Source organism: Clinocottus analis, unplaced genomic scaffold, assembly GCF_023055335.1.
Source record: "Clinocottus analis isolate CAN_PGR_092001 unplaced genomic scaffold, fCliAna1.0.p SCAF_15, whole genome shotgun sequence".
NCBI classification, from domain to species: Eukaryota; Metazoa; Chordata; class Actinopteri; order Perciformes; family Cottidae; genus Clinocottus; species Clinocottus analis.
Window position 1 is genome coordinate 8,324,524 of NW_027175876.1, and position 21,309 is coordinate 8,345,832.

A 21,309-nucleotide genomic window follows, 5' to 3' on the forward strand; every position below is an offset into this window, starting at 1 on the left:
CATGGTGGATGGCATACACCGTAACGATAAGCCAGACCGGGGAGTAGATGAAATTCACTGCATGTGCCAATGTTTGACTTAAAGTATAAAGCAGAACTAGTAGTCGTTTCTTTCATAGTCTATAGAGAAAAAGACTGCCGTTTTGCGCCCTTTAATGCAGCAAGTTGTGTGAATTAATATTCTACCACATCTGTAGAAAAAGTTACCGTTATGTCTAATGTGCAATAATTACTCTCAAAAGAAACTGCAATTTTGACCAAAACTTTGAAATATCCTTTTGGTTTTCACCCTCCACTACATAAAAAAGGCAAAGAAAAGATGGTAGCAAAATCTTAAAGACATTGGTTTATTCAGACTTTAACCAGAAGTTAACACAATGGGCCCAGAGGAGATCTGCCTTTGGTTGGTAGAGTCCGTTCCTCTTTGCACTAGAAACACAAGACAAATTGCGATCACCAACTGCACTTAGATTTAGTTGACGATGTTATTCCAGAAGTCACTTACCCCGTTTTACTCCCTTCATCTCTTGTCTGTAGTTCATCTGGTGTGTAGGTTGCACACACTGGCCTCTGCATGAACCATCTGCTTGGCTGTGCATGTCACAAATCACCGCATCACAGTGGACATAGATCTGTAGACAGACGGGTTTGTTACAGCGCTACCATGCGATGTGGTCAATATGCTTCATTAGGAGAAAGACTCAAATTTTACCTCGTCTTTCAGAACTTCCTCATCTTTAGTGAAGGTGAACATCTTCATAGAAAAGCGCTTGATGTGGGACGGGACTAAGACCCTGGCGTCGCTCACAACAGGATGGAAAATGGTCACGTAGCTGTCATCTGGATTCCCACAGCTGGAGGGGAACCAAACAATACATACATTTGAATACTTCTTTAAACCCATGAAGGTATGCTTTGTGGATTGTCACAATTACCCGTCCACAATGATATCCCAGCTAGGCAGAGATGTCCGGTCTTCATCAAGCGTCGCCCAACAGCTCTCCAATATGAGCTCCAAAATTGGGTCAGTAGACTCAACCAGCTCCACCTCAAAATACAGAGGCTGCCTCAGATATTTCACAACTGGATAATCTTCTGCTTGGTAGAAGAACTCGTACGATGAATCTGGGAGGAGAAGAGTTTCATTAGCAAGAGGCATGGCCCAGACAATGTACAGTCTGGCAAAGCTCAAGACAAGGTTTTTAATAACGCCAACTTTACCCTGGGCCAGCCTCATTTGCACCATCAGCTGTCCGGAGCCGATCTCTGCGGTGGGTTCATAGCGTCTTGGCTTTGAGAGGAAGCCAACAGTCTGAGTCTCATTGACCACATAGTAGCAGGAAATAGTTTGTCTTGGAGAAAAGAAGAATACACTGAAGGGGTTGACCTCTCACTATGCAGCATTTTAGGATCAAAGATTAGACTAGTCCCTCTACCTGTACCGAGGATCAACTGGTGATGTGAGGGACGATCCTTTGTTGTAAGGTGAGGCAATCTCATTTTCATACAGCATGTAGTGGTCAAAGAACTTAATACAAGTAAAGATAGGAGGCATTAGACCATTTAACAAAAAATAATGTGGGGATTTAAGGTGAACACCTACTGTTCTTGTGGTTCCACATGAAGCACCACTGAAAGAGAAATAGGCAAAGCGATCATCACTGAAAGCCGGTTTGCACGACTGGTCCTTCAGGGTCAGCTGACTTGGGAGGATATTGGTCACAGAATCCACCTTCACAGCCATAGCGGTCATCGTTCCATTGGGGTAGCACGCTGAGGGTGGAGGTGGTAAGGGTGAAGACAGTGTCCTACAATCCCCATCAGCAGAAACCCTACATGTTCAAGTCTTACCGGTTGTGGTTAAGGGGAAGTTGCAGGCCAAGAAGAGATCAGCAAGCACCCAGTCGTTAGTGGTATGCAACAGAGAGAAGTCAACGCGGGCTCTTACTGAATCTGAGGTCATCAGCTGTAAGACAAAGAGGGATGTTATCCAGTGCAGAAGAGCCATGGTGGGATGTTATAGTGAGACATACCTCGAAGGCTGTGTCCTTGGCAGTGTACGGCAGTACGAGGCTGAAGTGTGTGCCGTTTTCTTGGACATTGTAGTCATCCATCCCAGGTGTCAGCTGTTGATGGCCAACCATTGCCTTGAAATCATTGCCTTGACTCCCGTATTTCACACTGATGTGAAAGTGGTTCTGGTCACAGGTGCCAGTGATGGTGGGCAGCTCTAAAAGCAGAGAAAAGGTGGACGATTTAACCGAGTGTCTTTATCCATTAAGCGCCAACTGCATTTGTGTCATATTAAAAAAAAAGGGGGATACCCAAGGTTTTTGGACAATCATTCAGTCGAATGCAAGATGTTTTAGATGCTCCCTTTACATTTTTTGATGGCTCTTGATGACACGAAAATGTGGAATATCCAACAGAATTTTACAAGATACACATTGTTTTTAAAAATTATGTGGGGATGTCGCATGGTAAGGTTAAATTGGGCCCCTTAGTCACCGGTTGGCCAAAGGATTATGTGCTAGATCCCATGAAAAGATAAATCTTACCAACATCCTGCAGAGATGCCTCCAACGCAACTAGGTGGGCAAAAGGACTTTCTTCAGGCAGGATGATAAACCCAAAGATCAGTGAGAGGAAGTAGGACGTCACCAAGGGTTCAGGATTCTGCAGATATAAACAGCTCAATTAGGTCACTGAAACACTAAAATACAGCCCAAATAAGCTGGCACCAGATGACATTCAGCATCTATAAGTTCATACATTTTTCAGGACAATATCTGCATCAAAGTGCACCAAGACAGAGATGCTCTTGGTTCCATTGGAGTAGTGATGCTCCAGGATGGTAAAGCCTCTGGCATTGCTCTCTTCAACAGTGAGCACTTGGTTGAAGAAGGTGATGTTCCTCAGCACCACATCATGAAGAAAAGGCCCCAAGAGAACGCTAAACACCCGGGACTCTGCAACAGTATCTGAGGGACAGAAAGAGACACGCTATAGATTCAGAGCATTCTCCATGAGCCTGAAGGTTGGTCGGCTACCAGATAATGCAACTTACTTTCTTGGATGTGGGGAGGCTGAAGCATAAGAGGGGTGGTAATGGGGAACAAAACCTTGTATCTGGTATCATCTTGGGTGTCAGTGGTCCTCCACAGTATCTCAAGCATTGGCTCAACAAGGTAGGTGATGTGGTACTGGTAATCAGGGGCATGGCTCTGCAATTATTTATGACATTGTAATTAAACATTGGGGCAAAAAAAGTGACTCCTGCATTTCTAAACTAGAGGACTTCCTAACCTTGAAGTGGCCATCAGGCGAGCCCACTGGGATCTCAATGACTATGTGGAAATCAGTGGTGGACAGCGTGTAGCCTCGTGCAGCCATCTGAGATCTATCTAGCCTCTTCCCGTTGATGCCCATGTGCATTTCTCGGATTTCAAAGCTGTCATCTACCAGCGGTGTCACACGGCGAGGTACGTGCCAAGAGATTACGTTGTTATCGAAAAAGACGCCACCTGTTAATGATAAACCCAACTGTTGACGCAACTGTGACAACGTTAATCGTGTCCATCCACCAATTGCTCGAGACTTGCCTGTGGGACAAGCAGCTGCCAAGTTGACCACACTCAGACCATGTGGTGCCTTGTAGTAGGCGCTCACCCTGAACACTTCCATGGAGACGCCACCCACCTAAGAGATGTCAGGTTTAATGTCACGCTTTCAAGCATAGTTTAATGCAAAACAATTGAGATGGGTGTGTCGCTTACATCCTCCGAATAAGTCTCTGCTGTATTGTACGGGGATCGCATAACCAGACGGGTTGAGGTCACCATGGCCCCATAGCCGGCTTGTTCAGCCTCCTTCAGCACCATTGCCACTGGTTCTGGGGTGTAAAATGTCAACTTCCAGATACCATGTGCTGCCCCAGAGGCCTATAGGGAACGAGAGAATTCTTATTTACCTCATGAGCCAAATTGGTCAAGTTGAAAAGCAGGTCCATATATATCAAAAAGAAAAAAAAAGATTTTCTACACATACATCAGGAATGTTGTTTATCTCTTTAACATCCTGATTCTGTCCCTTAGCGTCAGGAGTAGCAATGTGATGTGACACCTAAGAACAAGAAATGGTGGATTAATAGTTTGTCAGAGACCATTTGGTAGAACTATCAATGTCAAGTAACCTACTTCCATGTAGTTCCTGTCACAGAGAATCTCTCTGGAGGCCCACCGAGTGTAGCTGCACGTCTGACTCACATCATGGGTAACCACATCAGAGAGACCGGGGCTGTACATGCGGAGCCTTAAGGCAACATTGAAGGTTTGATCGTCCTACAAATAAAATGCATAAAACAATAATTTAGCATTAACAAAATCAAGAAATGAATTAAGGCAAAACATTGGCAGACAGTTTCTTCCTCACTAGTAAATTATAATAGATCAGCAAATAAAATTAGCTCAAACACACTTTGTTGTCCACGTAGCAGCCCAGCAGAGAAGAGTAGATTCTGGTGTTTCCCCACAGGTCAGACTCCATGCTGTATCCACACTGAGCAGCCAAGTTGGGTGTTAACACAATGTGCTGGGTGTCATCTGGGGGTGAAATAAAGACAAGTATGACACCACCCACCTACTGAGGAACCAATCAAGCTTATTAGCACCTTGTAGACTCACTTATGGCCTCCACCTCAAGCTCATTCCCCACTGCTAAGGCCTTGTCCAATGACAGCCTCATTAGATTACCCACACAGTCTGAATGTAAGCCACTGCCTGTTAAAAGAAAAGGCTCGTGAGGAAGAGTACACGTTCTGCAACAAGGTGAAGTAGTTACGTTTGAATTCAGGCTTACTTGACTGTGAATTGAGCTTCATATTTGGCCTTGCTTGACAGAAGAGGATTCCTGCAGCCATCAAGTTCCATAACAAACTTCAACAAGTAAAACATAATTTAGAAATATTAAGTGCACAACATGCAGTCTTTGAAAAAATAAACAATATTAACTTACATGTTCCCAAGCCTCCACATTTTGGAGTCTGAGTGCAGCCAAACACAAGAACGAGAGGAATCCAATCACTATCAGAGCTTGGCCCTGAACACCCAGCACACCTGACCACAGACCAACTCTGAAGAGAAGTGACTGAGTGCTGTCTGATTTATCGCCAGCTGTTATATACATCCGTTAATTACAATACACAGGTGAGACCATCACCAACTGTTTTAAATCCAAGGTGTACTAGCTGGTCTTCTATCCTGTTCTGCCTGACGACAGAGTTCAGTATTTTTCTAACTTCTAAAACACTTTGAAATCCCAATGTTTGCCTTCCCCAAAGACAAAACAAAAAACACAAACAAAACCTTGTGTCAGCAGGTAACATTCACAAAAAAATGTATTTTCTTTTCTTTAAAAAAAAAAAAATTCAGGTTTGGGAAACCAATGTATACACTATAACCATCAATTACATTAACGTTAGTTAATATCTTGTAGCTTGTAATGTGCAGTGTTCATACCAGGATGAAAGGCAAGACTTCTATTACACAGATAACATTTCACTGTTAAACACATAAGTAGGTTTTGATGTGTTGCTTGCTCAGATGAGGGATGAGATAAATGCTGGTTGGTTTTCTCTAATTGGGGAAACATATTTAATTATTTTGTTGTTTTTTTGTTGGCTATTTAAAAAATACATTTTTTTCTCTTCCGCCGGAGGTCAAAAACATGCTGTTTTAGATAGCCACTGTATAAATCATGTGTCATTGGGACCAATCATAAAATAAAAATAAATCTGAGTAAAAATTATTCAAAAGGATTACACACTTAATCCAAAAGAGCAACTTTGAATAAAGTCCATGTTGCTTCTGTGTTGTGTCCCTTTTCAGGTAATGGCGTCTGTTGTTTCATTCTGAAATAATATGCATAATGTGCAAATTAAGTTATTTCCTACTTTTAAAATCTGTTTTTCACTGATCTCTTGACCAATTTCAGTCTGGCACATGCATCTGTAACTAAAGCCAAATCAAAGAATGAGGGCTGATGCTTTGCACGGCCACAAGGTGGAACCATGAGGCCACAATGGTGACAGCTGCCTCCTACACTATTACAGGGAATAGCCAACACTTAACAGCAATTAACCATCCAAGACATGTAGGTGTATAACCCACAGATAGAACACCAAGAATACAGACTGAAAACAAACACACCAGTGGACATAGTACCTGACTGACTAAATTTACAGACTTTATGGTTTCAGAAGCACAATGAGTTTCCAAACGAGTAATAACCAAAACTGGGCCACATTGAATGCAGTAACATTAAGCTGGAAGTTAACACAGCGTTGTAGCTTTTAAGTTAGCCTAATTGGCATGATTAGCAGTACCAGAAATAAAAATTAAAAAGAAATCATCAAAATAGGCATGAACACTGTACATTGCATTTAGCTGATGCCTTTATTCTAAGCGACTAACAATAAGTGTGTAGTTCACCAGAGCAATATGTAACATAAGGTACGCACAGTTCAATGGATGCGCGCAATAGTCATAAAAAAGCAACACCTGTTTTGTCAGCAAGGCCAAGCTCCTCACTTCAATTCAGTTTATTTTGTACAGTCCAAAATCACAAATTTGCATCAGAGGGCTTTACAATCTGTACACATACGACATCCCTGTCCCAGGACCTCACATCGGATCAGGAAAAACTCCCAAAAATGGAAGAAAAAAAAACTTTCATGAGGAAAAAAACGAAGAAACTGTTGGGAGAGCAACAGAGGATCCCGCTCCCCAGATGGACAGAAGCAATAGATGGCATGTGTACAGTATGAACGTAACAGAGTTACAGCATATTTAATGATTATGACAGAAATTATTCATGTATTAGTGGGCATGGGACATGATCCAGATAACCACGATCCATGTCAAGAGGCAGAGAGGAAGAGCATCAGAAAGGCCGCATGGCAGGGGGCAGGAGCGGCTCCAGACAGCCACCATCCATGGAAACTTGAGGCGAGTAAACAGAGGCTTAAGCCACATTTACACATAGCCGGGTGTTTACGTAAACGAATATTTCTGCCCCTCTGTTTTCAAAAATAACGTCGTACACACATGATCCTTTTCCAAAAAGTGTCTGTTTACATGAACCCGCATAAATACGCCAATGAGCACCGTGATCAATAAGCAAACTGTAAACACAGGACGCTCATATATGACGTGATGCCTATTTAGCCGCGTACGGTAATGTTTGAGGACCTAAAACTCTGTTTGACCGAGTGCACACGCGAACGGAGTTTTCATAGATCTCCGCTTTGGCCGGAGTTTTTAGAAATGCTCGTTTTCCATGATAAAATCTCCGTTTGTGTAAATGAAAGGCAAAACCGCATGAATATATATGCGTTTTCCTCTCGTGTAAATGGGGCCTCAGGGTCCCCCCACAATATTAGTTTGAGAAGTTCTACAAGGTAAAATAAGAGTACTTCAATTTGCCTTGTATTGTTGAGTTTTAATAAATTTTGAGTATATAAGGTACATATGGGGTGAAATATACCCGACGTTAGTCAGTGTTACTATTTTTAACTTGAGTGTTCAAGGGTTGAGATATGATGGTGCATCACCAGTTAAGGCAGTGGTTTGCAAATGTTTTTTGTCACATCCCAATTTGGAAGAAAAATGTTCATGTCGAACAAAAAGCCAATCTCTGTGAGAGGCTTCTCCAATTTTGACAAAGCGCCAATGATCTTGGTTGTCACACAAGCGCACCCTGTTAACGGCGTAACAAACATTTCAATGAAAATAAAGGCATTTCACCATTAAATATTCATGACTCCTTATATCCGTGTAATTTGTACGATGTGAAGTTCTCGCGTAGCTCATGGCGAATGTGTCCTGAAACTACAAGGTAGCCGGTTGGATCCCGAGTTTCCCTATCGTTTGCATGTCGAAGTGTCCATGAGCAAGACTCTGAAACCCCAGTTGTGTCACAGCACACTACTCATTTACTAAGGATGGGTAAAGACGTGAATAATTTTCCCATTGTGGGATTATATTTATAATATAAATCTACTCCTTGCAGCCAATGCAATCTCTCCCTCGTCCTTTGATACGCGAGCATTCTGCAATAACTGGAGACCCAAGCAGCTTGATACTGACTGACTAATCCAGTCTAGAAGCAACAAATACGAGAAGCAACTTCTGCATCTGAGAAAATATTTGCCTGATTTCTTAACTGTTACAGTGGAAAAGGCAGTCCTTGAGATTTTTTTTAACACGGGTGTTGACAAGCCCTTATCAAAGATAAATGAGATTCCAGTTTGACACAAGTCACAGCACGAGAAACAGGATTGAGGTCTGTTATTTCACTTGGTCCAGAATACTTCAGTCTTGTCGAGTTAGACGTTACAGGTCAAGTCTTTAAGACACGCTTGAAGTTTAGCAACCTGGTTGATTTCGCCTTAGTATTAACCCCAGTGATCAGTCTAAACACCCAATCATTGTTTGCGTCGTGTTAAAACATTTCCTGAAATAATGGTCTTGTGAGGCCTCGCTCAAATCTGTACTCTGCTCCCAAAGCTTTTTGTTTGAGGCAGTCAATATGGTGGTGCAGAACAACTTCTGGTTCAAGAGAGGAAACAAGACACTTGGAAGTACTCTCAGGTGACTGAGACTAAAATCAGTTTCAGTAATATCATTTGAGATTACTGACATTGAGTTATAGGCTTAGTTGGCCAAACTACTGCAAGCAGGAGGATCTTCTAACCGCGACTGAATTACTCATGTAATGCTTTGACAAAATAAATTGAGTGAAGAGGTGACTGCAAAAGTTGAGACAATAGTTTATTCAGAAGTTAAAAGAATAGGCCCAGTTGAGATCTGCCTTTGGTTGGTAGAGTCCGTTCCTCTTTGCACTAGAAACACAAGACAAATAGCGATCACCAACCGCACGTAGATTTAGTTGACAATGTTATTCCAGAAGTCACTTACCCCGTTTTACTCCCTTCATCTCTTGTCTGTAGTTCATCTGGTGTGTAGGTTGCACACACTGGCCTCTGCATGAACCATCTGCTTGGCTGTGCATGTCACAAATCACCGCATCACAGTGGACATAGATCTGTAGACGGACAGAAGGGTTTGTTACAGAGCTACCATGCGATGTGGTCAATATGCTTCATTAGGAGAAAGACTCATATTTTACCTTGTCTTTCAGAACTTCCTCATCTTTAGTGAAGGTGAACATCTTCATAGAGAAGCGTTTGATGTGGGACGGGACTAAGACCCTGGCGTCGCTCACAACAGGATGGAAAATGGTCACATAGCTGTCATCTGGATTCCCACAGCTGGAGGGGAACCAAACAATACATACATTTGAATACTTCTTTAAACCCATGAAGGTATGCTTTGTGGATTGTCACAATTACCCATCCACAATGATATCCCAGCTAGGCAGAGATGTCCGGTCTTCATCAAGTGTAGCCCAACAGCTCTCCAAGATGAGCTCCAAATTTGGGTCAGTAGACTCAACCAGCTCCACCTCAAAATACAGAGGCTGCCTCAGATATTTCACAACTGGATAATCTTCTGCTTGGTAGAAGAACTCGTACGATGAATCTGGGAGGAGAAGAGTTTCATTATCAAGCGGCACGGCCCAGACAACGTACAGTCTGGCAAAGCTCAAGACAAGGTTTTTAATAATGCCAACTTTACCCTGGGCCAGCCTCATTTGCACCATCAGCTGTCCTGAGCCGACCTCTGCGGTGGGTTCATAGCGTCTTGGCTTTGAGAGGAAGCCAACAGTCTGAGTCTCATTGACCACATAGTAGCAGGAAATAGTTTGTCTTGGAGAAAAGAAGAATACACTGAAGGAGTTGACCTCTCACTATGCAGCATTTTAGGATCAAAGATTAGACCAGTCCCTCTACCTGTACCGAGGATCAACTGGTGATGTGAGGGACGCTCCTTTGTTGTAAGGTGAGGCAATCTCATTTTCATACAGCATGTAGTGGTCAAAGAACTTAATACAAGTAAAGATAGGAGGCATTAGAACATTTAACAAAAAATAATGTGGGGATTTAAGGTGAACACCTACTGTTCTTGTGGTTCCACATGAAGCACCACTGAAAGAGAAATATGCAAAGCGATCATCACTGAAAGCCGGTTTGCACGACTGGTCCTTCAGGGTCAGCTGACTTGGGAGGATATTGGTCACAGAATCCACCTTCACAGCAATAGCGGTCATCGTTCCATTGGGGTAGCACGCTGAGGGTGGAGGTGGTAAGGGTGAAGACCGTGTCCTACAAGCCCCATCAGCAGAAACCCTACATGTTCAAGTCTTACCGGTTGTGGTTAAGGGGAAGTTGCAGGCCAAGAAGAGATCAGCAAGCACCCAGTCGTTAGTGGTATGCAACAGAGAGAAGTCAACGCGGGCTCTTACTGAATCTGAGGTCATCAGCTGTAAGACAAAGAGGGATGTTATCCAGTGCAGAAGAGCCATGGTGGGATGTTATAGTGAGACATACCTCGAAGGCTGTGTCCTTGGCAGTGTACGGCAGTACGAGGCTGAAGTGTGTGCCGTTTTCTTGGACATTGTAGTCATCCATCCCAGGTGTCAGCTGTTGATGTCCAACCATTGCCTTGAAATCATTGCCTTGACTCCCGTATTTCACACTGATGTGAAAGTGGTTCTGGTCACAGGTGCCAGTGATGGTGGGCAGCTCTAAAAGCAGAGAAAAGGTGGACGATTTAACTGAGCGTCTTTATCCCTTATGCTCTTACTGGGGTTGTGTTGTCATATTTAAGGGGAGATACCCAGGGTTTTTGGACATTCAATTGAATGCAATATGTCTGTGATGCTCCCTTTACAGCTTTATTTGCATCTTTTGATTTCTCCTGAATACACCAAAAGCTTGAATATCCAACAGCAGTACAAAATACACATTTAAAAAGTATGTGGTGATGTTGCATGGCAATTTCACCCCCTAGTTGCCAGTTGGTCAAAGGATTATGAGCTAGATACCATGAAAAGATAAATCTTACCAACATCCTGCAGAGATGCCTCCAACTCAACTGGGTGGGCAAAAGGACTTTCTTCAGGCAGGATGATAAACCCAAAGATCAGTGAGAGGAAGTAGGACGTCACCAAGGGTTCAGGATTCTGCAGATATAAACAGCTCAATTAGGTCACTGAAACACTAAAATACAGCCCAAATAAGCTGGCACCAGATGACATTCAGCATCTATAAGTTCATACATTTTTCAGGACAATATCTGCATCAAAGTGCACCAAGACAGAGATGCTCTTGGTTCCATTGGAGTAGTGATGCTCCAGGATGGTAAAGCCTCTGGCATTGCTCTCTTCAACAGTGAGCACTTGGTTGAAGAAGGTGATGTTCCTCAGCACCACATCATGAAGAAAAGGCCCCAAGTGAACGCTAAACACTCGGGACTCTGGGACAGTATCTTAGGGACAGAAAGAGAGGTTCAGAGCATCCTCCATGAGCCTGAAGGTTGGTCGGCTACCAGATAATGCAACTTACTTTCTTGGATGTGTGGCGGCTGAAGCATAAGAGGGGTGGTAATGGGGAACAAAACCTTGTATCTGGTATCATCTTGGGTGTCAGTGGTCCTCCACAGTACCTCAAGCATTGGCTCAACAATGTAGTTGATGTGGTACTGGTAATCAGGGGCATGGCTCTGCAATTTTTTGACAGTGTCATTAAACACTGGAGGAAAAAGGAAAAAAGTGACTCCTGCATTTCGAAACTAGAAGACTTCCTAACCTTGTAGTGGCCATCAGGTGAGCCCACTGGGATCTCAATGACTATGTGCAAATCAGTGGTGGACAGCGTGTAGCCCCGTGCAGCCATCTGAGATCTATCTAGCCTCTTCCCGTTGATGCCCATGTGCATTTCACGGATTTCAAAGCTGCCCTCTACCAGCGGTGTCACGCGGCGAGGTACGTGCCAAGAGATTACATCGTTAATGAAGAGGACGCCACCTGTTAATGATAAACCAAATGTTGACGCAACTGTGACAACGCAACATTAACCATGTCCATCCACCAATTGCTCGAGACTTGCCTGTGGGACAAGCAGCTGCCAAGTTGACCACAGTCAGACCATGTGGTGCCTTGTAGTAGGCGCTCACCCTGAACACTTCCATGGAGACTCCACCCACCTAAGAGATGTCAGGTTTAATGTCATGCTTTTAAGCATAGTTTAATGCAAAAGAATTGAGATGGGTGTGTTGCTTACATCTTCCGAATAAGTTTCTGCTGTATTGTACGGGGATCGCATAACCAGACGGGTCGAGGTCACCATGGCCCCATAGCCGACTTGTTCAGCCTCCCTCAGCACCATTGCCACTGGTTCTGGGGTGTAAAATGTCAACTTCCAGATACCATGTGCTGCCCCAGAGGCCTAAAAGAAAGAAATCAAAATTACTGCCATTGAATGAACTAAATTATGCAGGTTGAAAAGCAGATTTTTTTAAAATACATACATCCGGAATGGGGTCGATCTCTTTAACATCCTGACCTTCTCCCTTAACTTCAGGAGTAGCAATGTGGTGCGATACCTGAACCAAGAAATGATAGTCTTTGACCAACTATTGATCTATTTGGTAGAACTATTAATGTTAAGTAACCTACTTCCATGTAGTTCCTGTCACAGAGAATCTCTCTGGAGGCCCACCGAGTGTAGCTGCACGTCTGAGTCACATCACGAGTAACCACATCCGAGAGACCAGGGCTGTACATGCGGAGCCTTAAGGCAACATTGAAGGTTTGATCGTCCTACAAATAAAATGCATAAAATAATTTAGCTTTGAGGGAGTCATAGATGCAAAAGCAAGAAATGAATTAATGCAAAACATTGGCAAAGTTTCTAACTCACTGGTAATTTATAATACGTCAGCAAATAAAATTAGCTCAAACACACTTTGTTGTCCACGTAGCAGCCCAGCAGAGAAGAGTAGATTCTGGTGTTGCCCCACGGGTCAGACTCCATGCTGTAGCCACACTGAGCAGCCAAGTTGGGTGTTAACACAATGTGCTGGGTGTCATCTAGGAGAAAGTAAAGACAAACGTGACACCACTCTCCTGAGGAACCAATCAAGCTTATTAGCACCTTGTAGACTCACTTATGGCCTCCACCTCAAGCTCATTCCCCACTGCTAGGGCCTTGTCCAATGACAGCCTCATTAGATTACCCACACAGTCTGAATGTAAGCCACTGCCTGTTAAAAGAAAAGGCTCGTGAGGAAGAGTACACGTTCTGTAACAAAGTAAAGTAGTTACGGTTGAATTCAGGCTTACTTGACTGTGAATTGAGCTTCATATTTGGCCTTGCTTGACAGAAGAGGATTCCTGCAGCCATCAAGTTCCATAACAAACTTCAACAAGTAAAAGATATATTTTAAAAAGACATGAAGTGTGCATCTGGCAGACTTTGTGAAAACAAACTAAATTAACTTACATGTTTCCAAGCCTCCACATGTTGTAGTCTGAGTGCAGCTAAACAAAAGAACAAGAGGAATTTAACCACTATCAGTGCTTGGCACTGACCACCCAGCACACCAGACCAACACTGAAGACAAGTGACTGACTGCTTTCTGATCTATCGCCAGCTGTTTTATACATAATTTCATCCATCGAGCTATCGAGATGCAAGTAAGGTGGGTGGAGAATCACCAATTGGTCTCACCTGTGTGTTGTAATTAACTGATGTATAAAAACAGCTGGCGATGAATCAGAAAGCAGTCAGGCAATTCTCTTCATTGTTGGTCTGTTGTGCTGGGTGGTCAGTGCCAAGCGCTGATGGTGATTGGATTCCTCTAGTTCTTTTGTTTGGCTGCACTGCACCCAGACTGCAAAATGTGGAAGTTTGCAAACATGTGAGTTAAGTTGCTTTTAGCAATGACACCTAGCTGCACACTCAATGTTTCTAAATTATGTTTTACTTGTTGAAGTTTGTTATGGAACTTGATGGCTGCAGGAATCCTCTTCTGTCAAGCAAGGCCAAATATGAAGCTCAATTCACAGTCAAGTAAGCCTGAATTCAAACATAACTACTTTACCTTGCTGCAGAATGTGTACTCTTCCTCACGAGCCTTTTCTTTTAACAGGCAGTGGCTTACATTCAGACTGTGTGGGTAATCTAATGAGGCTGTCATTGGACAAGGCCTTAGCAGTGGGGAATGAGCTTGAGGTGGAGGCCATAAGTGAGTCTACAAGGTGCTAATAAGCTTGATTGGTTCATCAGTAGGTGGGTGGTGTCATACTTGTCTTTATTTCACCCCCAGATGACACCCAGCACATTGTGTTAACACCCAACTTGGCTGCTCAGTGTGGATACAGCATGGAGTCTGACCTGTGGGGCAACACCAGAATCTACTCTTCTCTGCTGGGCTGCTACGTGGACAACAAAGTGTGTTTGAGCTAATTTTATTTGCTGATCTATTATAATTTACTAGTGAGGAAGAAACTGTCTGCCAATGTTTTGCCTTAATTCATTTCTTGAGTTTGTTAATGCTAAATTATTGTTTTATGCATTTTATTTGTAGGACGATCAAACCTTCAATGTTGCCTTAAGGCTCCGCATGTACAGCCCCGGTCTCTCTGATGTGGTTACCCATGATGTGAGTCAGACGTGCAGCTACACTCGGTGGGCCTCCAGAGAGATTCTCTGTGACAGGAACTACATGGAAGTAGGTTACTTGACATTGATAGTTCTACCAAATGGTCTCTGACAAACTATTAATCCACCATTTCTTGTTCTTAGGTGTCACATCACATTGCTACTCCTGATGCTGACGCTAAGGGACAGAATCAGGATGTTAAAGAGATAAACAACATTCCTGATGTATGTGTAGAAAATCTTTTTTTTTCTTTTTGATATATATGGACCTGCTTTTCAACTTGACCAATTTGGCTCATGAGGTAAATAAGAATTCTCTCGTTCCCTATAGGCCTCTGGGGCAGCACATGGTATCTGGAAGTTGACATTTTACACCCCAGAACCAGTGGCAATGGTGCTGAAGGAGGCTGAACAAGCCGGCTATGGGGCCATGGTGACCTCAACCCGTCTGGTTATGCGATCCCCGTACAATACAGCAGAGACTTATTCGGAAGATGTAAGCGACACACCCATCTCAATTGTTTTGCATTAAACTATGCTTGAAAGCGTGACATTAAACCTGACATCTCTTAGGTGGGTGGAGTCTCCATGGAAGTGTTCAGGGTGAGCGCCTACTACAAGGCACCACATGGTCTGAGTGTGGTCAACTTGGCAGCTGCTTGTCCCACAGGCAAGTCTCGAGCAATTGGTGGATGGACACGGTTAATGTTGCGTTGTCACAGTTCTGTCAACAGTTTGGTTTATCATTAACAGGTGGCGTCCTTTTCGATAACAATGTAATCTCTTGGCACGTACCTCGCCGTGTGACACCGCTGGTAGATGGCAGCTTTGAAATCCTAGAAATGCACATGGGCATCAACGGGAAGAGGCTGGATAGATCTCAGATGGCTGCACGGGGCTACACGCTGTCCACCACAGATTTCCACATAGTCATTGAAATCCCAGTGGGCTCGCCTGATGGCCACTACAAGGTTAGGAAGTCTTCTAGTTTAGAAATGCAAGACAAATTGTTTAAAAAAAATAAAGATTAATTGGTCATGAATAATTGCAGAGCCATGCCCCTGATTACCAGTACCACATCACCTACCTTGTTGAGCCAATGCTTGAGGTACTGTGGAGGACCACTGAAACCCAAGATGATACCAGATACAAGGTTTTGTTCCCCATTACCACCCCTCTTATGCTTCAGCCTCCCCACATCCAAGAAAGTAAGTTGCATTATCTGGTAGCCGACCAACCTTCAGGCTCATGGAGGATGCTCTGAACCTCTCTTTCTGTCCCTCAGATACTGTCCCAGAGTCCCGGGTGTTTAGCGTTCTCTTGGGGCCTTTTCTTCATGATGTGGTGCTGAGGAACATCACCTTCTTCAACCAAGTTCTCACTGTTGAAGAGAGCAATGCCAGAGGCTTTACCATCCAGGAGCATCACTACTCCAATGGAACCAAGAGCATCTCTGTTTTAGTGCCTTTTGATGCAGATATTGTCCTAAGAAATGTATGACATTATAGCTGTGCAATGTCATTTGGTGCCATCTTTCTTAATTGCTCTGTATTGAAGTGTTTCAGTGACATGACTGAGCTGTTTTATATCTGCAGAATCCTGAACCCTTGGTGACGTCCTACTTCCTCTCACTGATCTTTGGGTTTATCATCCTGCCTGAAGAAAGTCCTTTTGCCCACCTAGTTGAGTTGGAGGCATCTCTGCAGGATGTTGGTAAGATTTATCTTTTCATGGTATCTAGCTCATAATCCTTTGACCAACTGGCAACTAGGGGGTGAAATTGCCATGCAACATCACCACATACTTTTTAAATGTGTATTTTGTACTGCTGTTGGATATTCAAGCTTTTGGTGTATTCAGGAGAAATCAAAAGATGCAAATAAAGCTGTAAAGGGAGCATCACAGACATATTGCATTCAATTGAATGTCCAAAAACCCTGGGTATCTCCCCTTAAATATGACAACACAACCCCAGTAAGAGCATAAGGGATAAAGACGCTCAGTTAAATCGTCCACCTTTTCTCTGCTTTTAGAGCTGCCCACCCTCACTGGCACCTGTGACCAGAACCACTTTCACATCAGTGTGAAATACGGGAGTCAAGGCAATGATTTCAAGGCAATGGTTGGACATCAACAGCTGACACCTGGGATGGATGACTACAATGTCCAAGAAAACGGCACACACTTCAGCCTCGTACTGCCGTACACTGCCAAGGACACAGCCTTCGAGGTATGTCTCACTATAACATCTCACCATGGCTCTTCTACACTGGATAACATCCCTCTTTGTCTTACAGCTGATGACCTCAGATTCAGTAAGGGCCCGCGTTGACTTCTCTCTGTTGCATACCACTAACGACTGGGTGCTTGCTGATCTCTTCTTGGCCTGCAACTTCCCCTTAACCACAACCGGTAAGACTTGAACATGTAGGGTTTCTGCTGATGGGGATTGTAGGACACGGTCTTCACCCTTACCACCTCCACCCTCAGCGTGCTACCCCAATGGAACGATGACCGCTATTGCTGTGAAGGTGGATTCTGTGACCAATATCCTCCCAAGTCAGCTGACCCTGAAGGACCAGTCGTGCAAACCGGCTTTCAGTGACGATCGCTTTGCATATTTCTCTTTCAGTGGTGCTTCATGTGGAACCACAAGAACAGTAGGTGTTCACCTTAAATCCCCACATTATTTTTTGTTAAATGTTCTAATGCCTCCTATCTTTACTTGTATTAAGTTCTTTGACCACTACATGCTGTATGAAAATGAGATTGCCTCACCTTACAACAAAGGAGCGTCCCTCACATCACCAGTTGATCCTCGGTACAGGTAGAGGGACTGGTCTAATCTTTGATCCTAAAATGCTGCCTAGTGAGAGGTCAACCCCTTCAGTGTATTCTTCTTTTCCCCAAGACAAACTATTTCCTGCTACTATGTGGTCAATGAGACTCAGACTGTTGGCTTCCTCTCAAAGCCAAGACGCTATGAACCCACCGCAGAGATCGGCTCAGGACAGCTGATGGTGCAAATGAGGCTGGCCCAGGGTAAAGTTGGCGTTATTAAAAACCTTGTCTTGAGCTTTGCCAGACTGTACGTTGTCTGGGCCGTGCCGCTTGATAATGAAACTCTTCTCCTCCCAGATTCATCGTACGAGTTCTTCTACCAAGCAGAAGATTATCCAGTTGTGAAATATCTGAGGCAGCCTCTGTATTTTGAGGTGGAGCTGGTTGAGTCTACTGACCCAAATTTGGAGCTCATCTTGGAGAGCTGTTGGGCTACGCTTGATGAAGACCGGACATCTCTGCCTAGCTGGGATATCATTGTGGACGGGTAATTGTGACAATCCACAAAGCATACCTTCATGGGTTTAAAGAAGTATTCAAATGTATTGTTTGGTTCCCCTCCAGCTGTGGGAATCCAGATGACAGCTATGTGACTATTTTCCATCCTGTTGTGAGCGACGCCAGGGTCTTAGTCCCGTCCCACATCAAGCGCTTTTCTATGAAGATGTTCACCTTCACTAAAGATGAGGAAGTTCTGAAAGACGAGGTAAAATATGAGTCTTTCTCCTAATGAAGCATATTGACCACATCGCATGGTAGCTCTGTAACAAACCCTTCTGTCCGTCTACAGATCTATGTCCACTGTGATGCGGTGATTTGTGACATGCACAGCCAAGCAGATGGTTCATGCAGAGGCCAGTGTGTGCAACCTACACACCAGATGAACTACAGACAAGAGATGAAGGGAGTAAAACGGGGTAAGTGACTTCTGGAATAACATCGTCAACTAAATCTACGTGCAGTTGGTGATCGCTATTTGTCTTGTGTTTCTAGTGCAAAGAGGAACGGACTCTACCAACCAAAGGCAGATCTCCTCTGGACCCATTGTGTTAACTTCTGGTTGAAGTCTGAATAAACTTCTTTAAACTTGTAATTTTTTTTTTTCTTTGCTCAATTTCTCGACTCTTTGAAAAGTCTGTTTTGGTTCTCCCTGCATTACTACACTAGTTGTGTTCATTTTTAGGGAGCTGTTGCACAGTAGACTAAATTGCTCTATACAATGAGTCACTCATTGTTAAGCTGCCAGATGCATGCTTTGTGCCATTTTATTTTTTTTAATGGAGGATCAATGTTCACTCCCTTTACTAGCTTTGGGTAATGGCCTATGTGCACTTTTAAACTCGTTTAAAATCCAGGCTCAAGTGTCAGGCATTGTATGTGACTGTCATGCATTTTGGCCTTAAGTCACTCGTTCCTGCCACACTGCACTTGTGCTTAAAAAAACAACTTTAGGCTATTTAATATGCCGCAGTGTGCAAACGTGACCTGGTTGAGCTTCCCTCACCACGGAGAAATAACGCATGTCTCCCCGACTCTCCTGGACGTCTGATATGAGGCGCCGCTCCAAAAAATGAGCTACCCAGAGCAAATCAGAAAAATGTATCTGGCTAAGATGTAAAGGAGGGACTGGAGCTGGCTGTGTATTGGTTTTCATCTGAACTGCTAAACTAAGGCAGGAAAGTTGTAGACTAAGACTTTCTTCAAAGTATCTGAGAACTTTAAATCTGACTCAACCTTCTGAAAGTAGCATTGTAGATTACTGTCCAGACTTCAAAGTAAATGTCCTAGTTTTCGTTTGAAAGTCCATGTTTTACTTGCTGTGGTCTGCACTGCCCTGTTACCAGTCTAATCATTTAGTCCTTTCCCAAGTGAGTGTTAGACAGGTGTCATCCTGTATTGTTCCATGCTTTGTGTATAGTACATTCTGACTAAAGTCCTCTGCCTTGAGACCTGCCCGGCAGTGTTTAAGAAATGGAGCACTCACCCCACGGAAATCACAAGATTCTGCAATGGAACTATGGATGTATAAGGAACAAACTTGTTGGATGTTGACTTGGTCCCAGTTGTGTGCTTAGAAATGCAATTATCCAATTTTGTAGTCAAAGCAATATAAAGCAGAGTACTTTGAAAGTTTAAAGCAAATCCTCAGCCTCTCTCACCCTCTTGAGGAACTGGTACTGTTTTTCTCCCTTTTGCTCTTTTTGTAGTCAGAATTAAGATGGGATCTATGGATCAGAGGGATGGACTTCCTCTCATCAGGCTGCTTAGGCCTAATATGTGGATTCCATTGGCATGTCTAAAACTACCAGCGTCCTACCTTTTTGAGCTATAAATGATGCCTGAAGAGTAAAAGTGGGAAATTTGTGGCAAAATGCAAATTTCTATTGCAAGATCCTGAAGCTGCTCCATGCTAAGCTGTGCAATGCACACCCATTATAAAGTCAAATGGTCTGAAAAAAGCATGAGACCGATTTATAAGTCATACAATGGCTGATGGTTGCCAACAATCAATATTAACCCAAGTGCAGAATTCTTCATCAGCTCTTCCTCACTTGGTCTGTACTCTTATGAATCAATACCAAAGCTACTGATGTGACAGTTGAACTGCAAGAGCAAATTTACATTTGCCATTTTACAGATTTCTACCAAAGACTTGAAAGTGACTTTAGAGCTCAAGTTATGAAGCTATACATTTTTATATCCCTAGCTTGATGCCACCCCTTTCTGGAAAGCTTATGACCTACAGGATCTTCCAATTGTGCCAAAACCAGTTAGACAAAGCCTCAGTAAGCAACCAACCACATTGCAACTGAGTATCTTTAGGGCTTTTAGCAATAAGAGGGTATGGCACAATTTGGTGGACCAAACTGTTCACAAGAGTTGCTGTCGAACCTGGCTCTGCTGAAGTTCAATGATTTCAAGGTATTAATTTAAGTCCAGGTACAGAAATGGCTCCAATTCCAAACAGGTCTTCAAGCTTAGTCGTATAGCAGGGTAAAGTTTGCAAAGGCATCACGCCGGTCATTTCCATAGAGGTAGCTTTTTTTAGATGCAATTAGGTTTTCCTCTACTTCAATGATTTTGAATCCACCACCCTGCATCTGTCAATATATTGGCTATGTATGCCAAAATGAGAACTCAGAATTTAATAGAAATTGGTTTAGATTGGAAACATCTGATCGTCAAGTTGGATGCTATAGTTTGCTTGAAATCGGATATGAAACTACTTGAGCCAAGGTGTCAGTGCTCATGTCATCTAATGGCTGAAGTCCAATACATAAAGTGAAAGTTGAAGATTGACTGAAGCATGCCAACCAAATACATTGAGAGCACACTAGTAAATCATAATTGGGCTCTGCAAAATTTATGTACATGCACTGGTTAAAGACTGAAAGTCTAGATCAGTGAACAAGATTAGTGTAAGAAATACAGATTCCACTAACTGAAGGAAACTGTAAAAAGTCCATGTTGAATAACTTCCAGTGTTCATATTCAAATGAGCAATTGCAGCCTAATGTTTAAGATTTTGCACTCTTCCCTTTCCTGACCAAAGTGCATTTGATACATGGTCAGAGACTTGGTGACTGGTAAGTTTAAACTATTAAAAACAGCTTTAGTTCAAGGTGGTCAGCTGGTTTGTGTATTGGAGGCATTTCTAAAACTTTTAACTACAACATCCAAATTTGTCAGCCAAGAAACTTTGGCTGGAGACGTTTGAAGTTACTTGGACTAGTTCATCCTTAGTTTAGAGCAATGCTCAGACATGTCTTCCAACCCTTAGTGGTAATTTTGCCAAGAAAATACAAAAGTGTGAAATCCTGTTAAAGTCATTTATTAGGATGCTTT

At 43.2% G+C, this 21,309-nt stretch overlaps 3 protein-coding genes across 3 annotated transcripts; 1 reads left to right on the forward strand and 2 right to left on the reverse strand.

Annotated features, from left to right (window-relative positions):
- Positions 1-357: 357 nt before the first annotated feature.
- Positions 358-5,032, reverse strand: LOC137785958 (uncharacterized). Its single transcript, XM_068577536.1, has 21 exons — positions 5,013-5,032; positions 4,857-4,933; positions 4,682-4,777; positions 4,476-4,600; positions 4,196-4,339; positions 4,047-4,121; positions 3,776-3,940; positions 3,602-3,698; positions 3,306-3,523; positions 3,067-3,223; positions 2,772-2,980; positions 2,558-2,675; positions 2,033-2,229; positions 1,851-1,965; positions 1,603-1,772; positions 1,436-1,527; positions 1,221-1,351; positions 935-1,124; positions 712-853; positions 505-631; positions 358-428 (listed from the first exon to the last, which is right to left on the reverse strand). Exons 1-21 carry the CDS (start codon positions 5,030-5,032, stop codon positions 358-360), a joined length of 2,736 nt encoding a protein of 911 aa, XP_068433637.1.
- Positions 5,033-8,827: 3,795 nt separating this feature from the next.
- On the reverse strand, positions 8,828-13,481 carry LOC137785688 (uncharacterized). Its single transcript, XM_068577133.1, has 21 exons — positions 13,462-13,481; positions 13,302-13,378; positions 13,127-13,222; positions 12,925-13,049; positions 12,636-12,779; positions 12,488-12,562; positions 12,241-12,405; positions 12,067-12,163; positions 11,767-11,984; positions 11,524-11,680; positions 11,238-11,446; positions 11,024-11,141; positions 10,507-10,703; positions 10,325-10,439; positions 10,077-10,246; positions 9,910-10,001; positions 9,695-9,825; positions 9,409-9,598; positions 9,186-9,327; positions 8,975-9,101; positions 8,828-8,898 (listed from the first exon to the last, which is right to left on the reverse strand). The coding sequence occupies exons 1-21, from the start codon at positions 13,479-13,481 to the stop codon at positions 8,828-8,830; spliced, it is 2,736 nt and encodes a 911-aa protein (XP_068433234.1).
- A 168-nt stretch (positions 13,482-13,649) lies between these two features.
- LOC137785959 (uncharacterized) lies at positions 13,650-18,527 on the forward strand. Its single transcript, XM_068577537.1, has 21 exons — positions 13,650-13,660; positions 13,955-14,031; positions 14,111-14,206; positions 14,288-14,412; positions 14,549-14,692; positions 14,767-14,847; positions 14,954-15,118; positions 15,196-15,292; positions 15,376-15,593; positions 15,674-15,830; positions 15,908-16,116; positions 16,218-16,335; positions 16,656-16,852; positions 16,920-17,034; positions 17,113-17,282; positions 17,358-17,449; positions 17,534-17,664; positions 17,761-17,950; positions 18,028-18,169; positions 18,254-18,380; positions 18,457-18,527. Exons 1-21 carry the CDS (start codon positions 13,650-13,652, stop codon positions 18,525-18,527), a joined length of 2,733 nt encoding a protein of 910 aa, XP_068433638.1.
- The last annotated feature ends 2,782 nt before the right edge of the window (positions 18,528-21,309 follow it).

Coding starts and splice junctions, on each gene's coding strand:
- LOC137785688 (XM_068577133.1), bottom strand. CDS start 13,481: ATGTGGAGGCTTGGAAACAT. Junction 13,223..13,301: donor GAAGCTCAATTCACAGTCAA/GTAAGCCTGAAT, acceptor TTCTTTTAACAG/GCAGTGGCTTACATTCAGAC. Junction 10,002..10,076: donor CATGTGGAACCACAAGAACA/GTAGGTGTTCAC, acceptor ACTTGTATTAAG/TTCTTTGACCACTACATGCT.
- LOC137785958 (XM_068577536.1), bottom strand. CDS start 5,032: ATGTGGAGGCTTGGGAACAT. Junction 4,934..5,012: donor ATGTGGAGGCTTGGGAACAT/GTAAGTTAATAT, acceptor TACTTGTTGAAG/TTTGTTATGGAACTTGATGG. Junction 1,528..1,602: donor CATGTGGAACCACAAGAACA/GTAGGTGTTCAC, acceptor ACTTGTATTAAG/TTCTTTGACCACTACATGCT.
- LOC137785959 (XM_068577537.1), top strand. Junction 16,853..16,919: donor CCAAGGACACAGCCTTCGAG/GTATGTCTCACT, acceptor TTTGTCTTACAG/CTGATGACCTCAGATTCAGT. Junction 17,951..18,027: donor TGGGATATCATTGTGGACGG/GTAATTGTGACA, acceptor GTTCCCCTCCAG/CTGTGGGAATCCAGATGACA.